Source organism: Biomphalaria glabrata, chromosome 13 (genome assembly GCF_947242115.1).
Source record: "Biomphalaria glabrata chromosome 13, xgBioGlab47.1, whole genome shotgun sequence".
Lineage (NCBI taxonomy): Eukaryota > Metazoa > Mollusca > Gastropoda > Planorbidae > Biomphalaria > Biomphalaria glabrata.
The window spans coordinates 28929830-28942322 of NC_074723.1; the positions used below are offsets into that span (position 1 = coordinate 28929830).

Genomic DNA, 12493 nt, shown 5'->3' on the forward strand with positions numbered 1-12493 from the left:
ATATATATATATATATAGGCAGGGGACATAGCTCTAGATATATAACAACTTCCGGATGTCGACAGTGTTAACTACCAGAATCAATTTCAAGTAAACTAAATAAGTATATAGTATAGATCTAGATCTAGAATAGTTTAGAAAGTTAGATCTATAATCTAGATTTAGATCTAGTCTATATGGTCTTGAAACAGTAAGTAGATCTACATAGATCTAGAGTCTAGTATATATATTTTTAATGTAGTCAATGTAGACTCTATCACTATAATCACTATTTTATTGTCTCTGACTCTTTTACTTTATTTTTATACTTACAATTAGTACTTAGGCCAGGCCTTAGACTTACTACTTAGCCGACTTAGGGACTTAGACTACTTAGACTTAGAGTGCTAAGAGTCTATCTTATCTAATCTAGATTGAAAAATTATTCTACTATACTTAAAACTGTCGATGATCATACCAAACTGTCTATATTCTATAATAATTATTTAATACTTTACTTTAATTTTAATACTAAGTAATAAAGTAATAGTAATAGATAGATGAATAGATCTATGATAATCTATCAGTATCATCTAGTAACTAGTTAGTGATGTGATTGTCACAATGATAGTGAATCATTGAAATTGTGACTGTCTTCACCTCAACTGGTTAAATTGTCTTAAACTTAAATTTAAAGTTAAAGTTTAATTAATTAAATTGGTATTAGTTTACGTGACTAGAAACGCTAAATAAAAATCAGGTTTCTCTTATATTTTAAGAATATGCAGATTATAAATATGTAATTTGATTTCCTCGGAAATTGTCATTGGAAATACGCCATTTTGGTTTTAAGGCTTAATACTAGACTATCTCCCTTGAATTACTTGCCAACATTTTTCTGTTGCTGTTTTGTTTTTCTTTCTAGCAGCTTTTAGATCTAATATTAAAATTCATTTAAAATGATAGCATTTATAAGAACAAAAAACTCTCTTTAAAAAAAGTTATTGAAAAAAAGAAGAAACAACTTCATCAAATTATTATTAACATTTTTTTAGACCTTCATTTCAATAAATACACTTAAAAATTCATAAGTTGACAGCATAAGAACAAAAATCTCTTTAAACCTATAGTTTCTAGAGAGAGGTCTATAGCACGCATGTCAAAAACGGCGTTCGGATGCCGCATGTGGCCCACGACCACCTTGCATGTGGCCCGCGTGGCCACCTACAAAATTATCAAAATAATGTTAAACTATTACGCTGGAAAATAAGAGATGACAAAGCTACTTGAATTAAAAAGTAGTATTTGTTAAAGTGAACAACAAGAGTGAGTCGGCAGTGAAAGCCATCTACATTTTGTCAAACTTAATTGCAAGTCATATTAAAGCCAAAGTAATTTGTCCAAAAAAAGGTGAATGCATGCAAAGAAATCTAGCGTTAACTAGGAACACTGGGGCAGATAGAATAAATGACATGTCAGTCAGCTTTTGTGATCAATTAAAGAACAAAATAGTTGATTTTTAATTATTTTCATTGGCTCTCGATGAGTCAACTGATTTAACAAGTGTAGCACAGTTGGCTATATTCATTAGGACTTGTGACAGGAATTTTGATATACATGAGGAACTTCTTGAGCTTTGTTAACACCACAACAAGCGAGGGTGTTTTTGAGAAATAACCGAAGGTGATATTGCAGTGCAATTTACCTTTGGTAAAGATAGCTAGTCTAGCAACGGATGGCGCACCAACCATGAAATGAAATGGTTATGATGCACAGCTACTTGCAAAAGTAAGAGAGACTATGCTAATTTTAAATTTGCTCATTTTCAGTTCACCATGCACAAAGAAACATTCTGCGTACACGACAATTACAGTTGCAACACGCGTGAGCGTGGTTTAAATCATTGCCAGTTTTCAATGTTTCTGGATGACATTGAACACGAATTTGATTGAGTTCGCTGGCTGTCCTGTCATAAAGTATTGAAGAGTTTTTTGCTCTGCATGAAGAAATTGTATTGTTTCTGAACATGAAAGGTGATTCTGTTGAACATTTTCAAACTGAATGGGTTCGGGATTTGGCATTAGCAGTTGATCTCACTGGTCACCTGCAAGACTTGAATTTGAAACTTCAAAGTAAAGATAAAATTGTCACAACTGCACGTTATCATGTGAAGTGCTTTCAAGGAAAATTACAACTGTGGATAAATCAAATATGAAGAGACAATCTTGTTCACTTCTCAACGTGTCAGCTGATAGAATAGCTGTCAGATTCTTTGTTGAAATCGAAGTATATACTATTGGCTGTTACAAAATTTTACAGTTATGTAAGCTGAACGGTGCTTTGAATTGCGGAAATTTGCAGCCAGAATTCTAGCTAGGTTTGCAAGCACTGATCTCTGTGAGCAGTTCTTTTCCATACTTAAAGCTACACAAACACCTCACCGTTCGAGATTATCTGATAATAATTTGTGATGACATTAATAAACCTGTATCCCAGAAAAGATGTCAAGCATCAGGACAAAGAAAATAATGCGTAATCATATTAATTTTTAATAACCAAATAGTACTACACATTTAGCTAATTAAATGACAGGTATGCCATTAATTGTTGTATTCTATTGCATCATTTCTAATTTACATAAAACTAGTAGGCTCTTTTGCAACTGATTTTTTTTGCTGCGGCCTCTCAGGTCATAGTAAGTTTTGGATGTGGCCCATACACCTTAATGAGTTTGACATGCCTGGTCTATACACTATTTCACTATATAATATACACTATATATATATATATATATATATATATATATATTTATATATATGTATATATATATAATACTCCTATATTTATTAGTCACTATAAAACAGTATACTGACTGTCGCTATGCTAAGTATAGAACTAGATCTAGATTCTAAATAGTAGATAAGCCTCATTAGTTAGGTCATGAGGGTAGATATAGACTCTAGATCTAGACAAAGATCTAGTAAGTAACACTAGATACCATAATTATTAATTACTATTGAAATCTCTAGTAATTATCTACTAAATAAATCTAGAGTCTATATACCAATTAATTGATTTAAAAATAAAATTAATCACTAACATTGACTGCTTAATGCTTAAAGAGCTTAAATTTACATTCTGAAGCATTTTGAACTAAGAGAAATTGTAAAAAAAAATTTACTTCATATATATGCAATATATATTTTAAACTAAAAAAAAAAAAAAAGATATATTTCCCATATAAATGCACAAACACATTTATGGAACATTTGGGTCTAAATATTTTAAATTTAATGAATTTTCACCACATTTACTTTTTCTATTTTTAGATGTCATCAAAAAAAATTAACTCGACGGCCACTGCTCGACTCAAGCAAGACTACTTGAGGATCATGAAAGATCCTGTCCCATATATACAAGCAACACCTTTGCCATCCAATATTTTAGAATGGTAAATCTTTGTTCTCACGTTTCTTTGTGCTATTTTCTTCATTTGGTAATAGATTATTGACATAATAGCCTGGGTCTGCAAATCATTCCTTAAGTTGTACAATCAGGTGTTTTGTTTTTGTTATAATGGAGAGTTTATAATCTTAATATTTAAGAAATTTCAATACAGAATAAAGAGTTTAAAAAAATATATAGAAAAGATACTCCATTTCTATTAACATTACATGAATCCTTTGGAGTCATGGATAATATGAATTATTATTATTAGTTATTAATTTTAACTTGTTTGGGCCTTGACTGAGTTAAAGAAAAAAATAATTTTCGTGGACATGTTTTCTAAAAATTTGTTATTGCATTTGATTATTTCAGGCATTACATTGTTGAAGGTCCTGAGAATTCACCATATGAAGGTCAGTATTCTTGATAGCCACTTTCCGCTATTTTGAAAGCTTGCCTATTTTTGTAATGCGTTGTACAGTAGAATTTATGAAAGATATAAAAGAAACATTAAAGAAATAGAAGAAATTAAATTGGCCAGTTAATGACATAGCATTTCAAACACTATAAAGCTTTGATGATGAAAAGACATAACTATGGATTATGTTAAGTATTAACATAGATTGGTAGTTACTAATATTATTTTTTTTCACAATTATATTTATCACTTAATAATAAATGTATTGTGACTATAATGTGACCTTAAATTGAGAAATATGTGAGTGCTTTTTTTTTCTCTATCTGAACTAGTCAGGCCCATGTACAGCCTCACTAGTCAGATTCATCCACGTCCCCACCTATTGGGCCAAATCCCCAATTGTGAGGCTCATGTACATTCCTCTCTTGTCAGACTTATGAAAATCCTTAATAGTCAGGCTCATGCACATCCCTACTTGTCAGACCCATGAACATCCCTACTTGTCAGACCCATGCATATCCTCTTTTATAAGGCCCAATCAGATCCACACTCACCATGCACGTCATCACTTGTCAAGCCAGTGCACATCCCTTATTGTCATGTTTGTGCACATTTTCACTTGTCAGGCTCATGTATGTCACCACTTGTCAGGCCCATACTCATCCCCAATCGTCATGCTCATACACATCCCCACTTATTGGGCCCACCTCTTTCCTTGTCAGGCCAATGCATATCCTATTATAAGGCCTATTTAGATCCACACTCACCAGGCCCATGCACATCTTTACTTGTCAGACCTATGCACATCTTTATTTGTCAGGCCTATGCACATTTTTACTTCTAAGACACTGTCACAACACACACATGCAAGATGTCACAATGTGTTGTGATGCCGGGGATTTTACTTGAATTAAAATTAGTTGAATAAATGATGATCTAGAATCACAATAAAAGATTCTTTGTTAAAACAAAACTCTGGAACTTTATTTAAATACAAAACGTAAGTACAGCTTATGTACAAGTTACAGATCAATCAACACAAAATATCACAAAGGCTTTTAAAACAGAGCTCTTAGAAGACCGATTGACTACTAGGAAAATATTTTATCGACTCCCGTTCTCTCTACTCTCGCCAATTCTCTGGCGCTAACTCTTTAAAAAAATGTCTTTGTTTAATTTCAAATCAACCAATAGATTTGAAACATCATAATCACGTTTTGGGTAAAACCTGAGGTGCTGTCAAGGGTCTAAATTTGTGGGGTAATTCCTGAGGCTCAGTCAAGGGTTTATATTTCTTTTAAATGTGAAATGTACAAATAATTCTATAATGGCATCTGTGACAGACACACTCTGATTATTGTGTAAAGAAGCTTGTTATAATTATTGTTCAACATTCTGTTTAAAATGTTTTTTTGCTGTTAATTTGCTGCTATTTTGTTTCTCTCCACTAGGAGGTATATATCATGGCAAGCTGATCTTCCCAAGAGAGTTTCCATTTAAACCACCCAGTATATACATGTTGACTCCCAATGGCAGATTTAAATGTAATATGAGGTAAGTAGCCTCTATTTGGTTTGTTTTTTTGACAATTGACTTGTTCAGTTAAAACTTAAATGCATTAGAGATTTCACTTCATTGGACTGATTTGAACAACTTAAGAAAAAACTGAGCTTTTGGGTCAATGATTTTGAAATTTCTAAAACACACATACAGACCATACAGCAAAGGTTAAAATTGGAAACAGTTACACATGTATGTCATTTTGACATGGTTTTAACATTTCCCTTTTAGATAGTAATTACTAGCGCGTTGGGTTTTTTAACATCAGCCCTAGAAAAAATGCAGAACCTTATAGTTAACTTGAGCAAGAGACTACTTCAGATTTTATTGTCTATTACTGCTATTGCTCTAATAATTTGGTTCCTTCAAGTTATTATATGGCTACTAAACAATAAAGCTATGTACTCTGTCCTTGTACATTTGTCATAGTATACCCTTCTCTGGTAAGTTGCTGGCATCTGGTGGGGAAAATACTTTACAATTTATATTTGATAAAGTCTTTGTTCCTTAACAATCTCAAAGTTAATATGGTAACATTAATATTACATAAAAAAGTAACTAAGATAAAAAAACAAATTAGTTAAAAAACTCTGAGATCAACAAATTTACATCAAGAATAATGTAATTTTTTAAAAAAATATTTCACAATGTTTTTCTGCTGCTCAGATTATGTTTGTCTATAAGTGATTTTCATCCAGACACCTGGAACCCAGCCTGGTCAGTGTCAACTATTTTGACAGGTCTCCTCAGCTTTATGGTGAGTTGAAACTGAAGCAGATTTAGTTAGTTAGGCTACTAACACTAGCATCTTAATAGATTTGCACTGGTGTCTAACATTGTGTGAATCTTTGTCTTGCAGCTAGAGAAAAGTCCAACACTTGGGAGCATAGAGACAAGTTTGTGCACAGTAAGTCCTGATAGAATTAACTTTATTCTGTAGTTCTATTCATACCTGACAAATTTAGCAGAATATGTTTATGTATTATTGATTGGTGCTAATAAAGTTTGTCATACCTAATTTTGTCCATAAAGTGTTTTTTTTTATGTCAAACAGACGAGAAGATTGAACTATTCAGACTGTGGGTTTGGTTTTGAACTTTGTTTGCATATCTTCACTTCTGGGTGTTCACTAATAAAGCTAAATTTTTTAAAAGCTTATTAAAATATTGTGCCTATTATTAGTAATTTGTGCTTCAAATAATCAGACTATTTCTGTTACAAAATATGAGCTCACGGAAAGTATTGGGGTGGGGGATAAATAAGTAATAAAAGACTCTTTACTTCAAACAAAAATTTGTCACTCTTCTCATTCAGGGTTCGTAGTGCTCCTAAAAAATGAAAAGCCTCTTAAAAATCGCCAGAATTCCCCTAAAATTTTGTCCACTCTCCTAAATTTATTACCCAATATTTTTTTAAAATATAATTTTGGCATTATTTTTTTCTGAAGGCAGCATAGATATGGTTATTTCCTTTCATTGTTACAACTGAAGACATGCTAGATCTAGTCTGTAGTAACTATTGTCTATAATTAGAGCAATTACCAGTTTAATGTGTAAGCTACACCCCTCCAGGCCCTCCTTCACCTAAACACCTGTAACAATAAGAGTGAATTCGCGTGGAAGGTCCACAAATCATCTAGGACATTTCTGTTTTTTAAATTAACAAATTAGCTGTTGAAAAGAAAGAGAACAAGTAATCATTACAGACAAAGACAACTTTGAACTGTAATCTCTATCTGTAATCAAAGTATTATGTTCATTCTATTTGTCTAGAAAAGACAGCTGGCTGCACAGAGTGGCTCTTTCAACTTGTATAATAAAACATTTTGTGACTTGTTTCCAGAAGTGGCAGAGGTGAGTCTTAATATCAAAACATTGTTGGACAGTGGAGGGATGGGGGGAATTATGGTTTATAATTGGTAAGAAGAGAAATGGAAGATTAAAATATCTTTACTCCTTTGTTAGAAGAGAAGTGGATTACTTGTTTGAAGAGAGAGAAATAAATATTTAAATTTTTCTTATCACATTTTTTTCTTTGAATCTATATATAGCTATTTAAACAGTTTTGTTATGTAATAAACATGGTGGTGACACAGATGGGGGTAGTGGTATGTGTGTAGTCAGCCGACGCAAATCAGAAAAGCTGAGTTCAACGTGGATGGCGATGCGACCAAGACGTCAATAAAACCAGAGGAAGGTCAACTGGAAGAGATGAAGAAAGCGACAGTTGCTGAATGTAACCTGGGTAGCTCCATCAGGCTCAAGAGGCAAACCAACTGCCACAGATCGACCTCCACCTAAAGCGATGATACCCCTCAGCCAATGTCATGAGGTTGATTCTGTCCGGGATGGACAGATCTAAGGAGGGGGCAGTTCGGGACGAGTTCGGGAAGGATCGGTGTCATGAACAGAGCTCAGGAGCGTAACGAGGGATGTAGTCATCTGACCACCCAGAATGGTTGAGTGACATTCTGTCCGGTTCTAGAAGGCCATTAGGGACCCTATATAAAGAGTGGTGGTGTTTCAGTCAATACGGTTCAGAAAAGGGGCACATTACAGCCCAGTTCAATACAGTCCAGTCAACTACAGCACAGTTCAGTGTGGTTCAGCGGTGTGGTTCTGTACGGAGCATTATGATGCGAACAGTGCGGAGTACTGTCAAGTACAGCCAAGACGACCGGCGTGTTGATCTTGGTCTGTGATCGAGTCCGACACAACGAGCCCAGTGTGTTGAACCCAGTGCAAGCCCGGAACGAGACGGAGAGGCCAGTGCAAGTGTTATCGAAGAAATAATTGTACAGTCTGTGTTACGTTTTGCCAATTGTACAGTATTGGCTCAGATTTATTCAACTATTAAATATTAAAGTGTTACGTTACTTTGGAGCCCTGAGTTGTCAAGTTCTTTAAATTGGTGGTGTGTGGTGCAGTTTGCAGAGAGCCTGGACTGGATAGTGAGATTCGTTACAATATACATGGGTCAATCCAAAAATTAAACAATTAGCTAATCAATTAGTACTGATTAATTAATTTTTGTTTTATATGGCAGAAAGGGAACCAAACCTGCTGTTTTCAGATAAATGGCAGTAATTAGCAGTTCTTTCCCTTAGATAAGTTTTTAAAAAGTAATCTTTTTTCTTGGACCTGTTTAAAAATAAACTTGTGTCCCTTAAAAGAAGTGATAAGGAGAAAAATTATTTTTTTTTAAATTATTTTTATTATTGTTGCATTTATCCTTTCCTTTTTTTCTATAGTACTTTATCATCCTTCATTAAGGCTATGTGTACCTAGTGTGTGAGAAAATATGAAAAAAAATTACATAATACTTAAAATGCTATTTCGTGGTCCACGAGGTTTTGTGGCCATGTTACTCAAATTTTGTATATAGAGTTCATGTAATATTTCAATAAAATCAATTTCCAGAGAATAAAAGAGAACTTACGAAAACAGGCTGAAGAGCTCAAGAAATCAACAGAGCTGACCAACACATCTAACAATGGAAACAGTCACCTGGACAATGGCCTTCCTCAACCTGCAGACAACCAGGCCCACAGAGTTGGTCCAAGGTGGTATCTTCGTGGCACAATGACCAACATGCTGGTCATCATTGGCTTTGCAGCCTTTGCTTTCATGGTGAAACATGTGCTGACAAATGTTGTGGAGACGTTATAGCTGTAGAATGGCTCGGCTGTTTTGATTGTTAGTAAGAGATGCATCAGAGCATTTGTAGTTTGCAATGGTGTGGGGAAAGAAAAAGATTCTTCAACTAAATCACCTTAAACTGTTCCCTCAGCATAAGTTTGGAAAAACATCATGTCCTATGTAACACTTAAATCTGTTATAGTCTTTAACTTTGTAGCTTCCAGGAATACCTTCAATTAGGTAAGCATTCACCCTCAATTGTGTCAGATCATTATTCATTTAATTATCAGTTTATTTTTAGCTTTGCAAATGTTGAAAGTGATTCTACTGCATGCGGACTACTTAAATGTGAAGTTGATCTTGGTTAAAAAGAAATCATCACTTGAGTAGCTTGTTTTTGTGATACCAATGCCGTATCTCAAAATAGTTTTTGAATGGGCTAGCCTAGCCCCCCCCCCCCCCCCCCCCTCCTTTTAGCAGCAAAATCTTTTAAACTCTTTAACATTTTGCCATAAATATTTGAAATGAAATACAGAGATTTTATTTGTCCTGATGATTTTCTGAACAAGATCATGAAGTCCTCTATTGATTGCATATAGAAACATACATCATATGTTGTAGTTTATAAAGTCTAGTTTATTATACTGAAAAAAATGTAGAACTACGGATCAAATGATAGAGTTTGAATCAAATTTTGGACAGTTGAATTCAACTGAAGATATTAATGTTTAATTACTTAGGCAGTTAACTTGCATAAGTCTTTGCAAACTTGTTCCCTGAATGTGTATAACACTATCCCAAACCTGTTTCCCAGAATGTGTATTATATGATTATCTCATGTATGTTAATAACCCATGCTGTGATGAGGCTCTATCAGAACTTTTCCTGACGATAGACTCTAATGTTTGTTTTTCTTGGGCCGGAAGTACTACATTGTACAGTTGTTTAGTTACACACACACCTGCCAATTTTATATATTAAACATAAACATTTTGTTCTGTTCAAGAGAGTAATGTAATCAATGAATGTTTTGTAAAATAATTGTGTGTTAATGTTTTGTCATGAATCTTGGATCTCTTCTGAATGAACCTGTATCCACTTTTGCTTACTAGCTCAGGTTATAACAAATTATCTCAATAGATTATAATTAGAGCAGTTAGGTTTTCAGTAAATGATTTAAAGGGGTCATTGAGAATACTAGTTTGACTAGGTCTTCATGCTATAACATAAGGGTTTTATCAGGTATGTAAATGAAACTTTGTACTGTTGTCCCCATAAAGCTAATTACATTGTGTATTTTTTATTGTGTTTTTGAGGATATCAAAGGAGGTTTATGTTTATTGTTTTATTACTTGCACTATTAATTGTTCAATGGAACAATATGAAAGCAAGAAAAAAAATGATTTGCTTAATAGTGCAAAGCACATGTTCAGAACTGTTGTAAAACTTGTGCAACCATTGTATCCATCACAAAAGAAGAAGGAGATTGTCCTCTATGTAACACATTAAATCCCTTGTGTACTGTAATTAGAATGATTAGAACAACACCAGTAATTTTTATTTTCTTTTCAAAGCAGGAGACTGTTCATTCAGTTTGATTCAAAATTTAAAGGGATTTTGTCAAAAGATTTAAATTCTATAAAGTGATACCAGTAAAATATTATATGTATATATATCACATACCATAGTTAATTATTAACTTGGTAGCTATTTTAATTTTGTTCACCCGCTCATATGCTTTCAATATTTTTGTGTAAACGTGTAAATTGATTCAAAGTAAATGTTCTCAAGAAAACATTTATGTTGCGCTAGCTTTAACTTAAAAATTTGAGTGCTGTTACATTCATATCCTGGAGGTTATGTAGTTCTTAAAAGTAAACAATTTGAGTGCTGTTACATTTATATCCTTGAGGTTATGTAGCATTTTTTTTTCAAGAAACTAATCACAGATTGCCTCTGCTTGTCCATCTGTTTTGATGTTTAGTCACCATTTGTAATTGTTGAGAGGCTTCCTTTATTCTAGTGTCTCGTGTGATTTCCAGTTGTTACTTTCCTTTTTTGTTTGACAAAGGTAAAATTCCGATCAAAAGTGATCTGAAATATTTGTCATTCTTTTGAAAAATGTCATGTTCCTTAATTTTTTATTTATCCCATTCTTCCAGCAGACTCAAAATATTTTTATTTATTTTTAAAAAACATTTTTTTTTTTTGTTAATAAAACTAGTTTCTGTAAATTTTGGATGCTTTTGGCTATAAGTTCTCTTTCATTCTTCTTCTCATTGTTTCATTAGAAACTAGCCAGATGTGACCTGCTCGTCTTAAGTTGTATATCACAAATTCATTAGGAAAAAAAAAGTATAATTATAATTAATTCGTGAATGTAAATTATCCTAATTTTAATCCCCAATTTCAAGGATAAGTTTTACAAACAGGTTAGTGTCAAGGGTAGGGTTTGTAAACATAAATAGTGTCAGAACTAGGGTTTGTTAGCGTGGGTAGTGTCAAGACAAGGGTTTGTAAATGTGGGTAGTGTCGAGGCTAGGGTTTGTAAATGTGGGTAGTGTCGAGGCTAGGGTTTGTAAATGTGGGTAGTGTCGAGGCTAGGGTTTGTAAATGTGGGTAGTGTCGAGGCTAGGGTTTGTAAAATGAGTATGGGTTCAGTGTCGTGCTGTGACAACATATATGTATTGCTGTATATATTGTGTACAAAGCAAAAAGAGTATTAAAGTTCACTGGTTGTTGGTCATTCAATTTGTTGTGGTGTTGGTTCTTTACATTTCAATACTACCTTCCTGTTTCAGTTTTTACTATTCATTTTTGTTCATAGTACATTATTTTATGAATGTTTTTTTTTTTTTTTTTACCAACCTTAATTGGAAATACCTTTAACAACTTGATACTCTCTTGAAGGATAAGTAAAATAATGTAACACTCGGTCATAATATACTTGAGAATTGTTTCTTACTATCTGCTGTAGCTAAGTGTTCTGGGTGGCAGTAGTATTACCTACTTCTTATTTATGTGCCATAATTAACAAGCAGGGCAGCAGATGTCATTTGTATTGAAATAACCATTGATCAAGGTATTTGACTCCTGCACCCCAATCCTTTGTTAAGGCGTTTTGCTATTTTGGGTTTTTGGCACATTGGCATAATTAGGGCCATGTTGTGCCCACAAGGTGTTTTGCCCATGAGACACTATATCCATCCTTCTAGAATAAATGCCTTTGAGTTGAACATCTTTATATGTGTAAAAAAAAATGTAAATGTTGACACTAAATGATTATGATTAAAAACTGAAAAACTTGTTTTCAAGCCTTGAGTTATTGTATTGCAACGTTTCTACGCTGGAATAAAAACTTGGGTTGGTCAATATTTTGTACTACTTGAAGAAATCAGTGGACAAAACATTAAAATTTCAAAGATACCAGATGTGATGAAATGGTAACAAG

At 33.4% G+C, this 12493-nt stretch overlaps 1 protein-coding gene across 2 annotated transcripts; it reads left to right on the plus strand.

The window, feature by feature from the left end:
- Positions 1–26: 26 nt before the first annotated feature.
- LOC106066403 (ubiquitin-conjugating enzyme E2 J2-like) lies at positions 27–12351 on the plus strand. Of its 2 annotated transcripts, none has more exons than XM_056007486.1 (8): positions 27–90; positions 3309–3430; positions 3799–3839; positions 5296–5398; positions 6071–6161; positions 6264–6311; positions 7177–7257; positions 8824–12351. In XM_056007486.1, exons 2-8 carry the CDS (start codon positions 3309–3311, stop codon positions 9070–9072), a joined length of 735 nt encoding a protein of 244 aa, XP_055863461.1. In that variant the 5' UTR covers positions 27–90; the 3' UTR covers positions 9073–12351. The 2 variants fall into 2 exon arrangements, with proteins under 2 accessions (XP_055863461.1, XP_055863460.1); XM_056007485.1 differs by having other exon boundaries at positions 49–190.
- Positions 12352–12493: the final 142 nt, after the last annotated feature.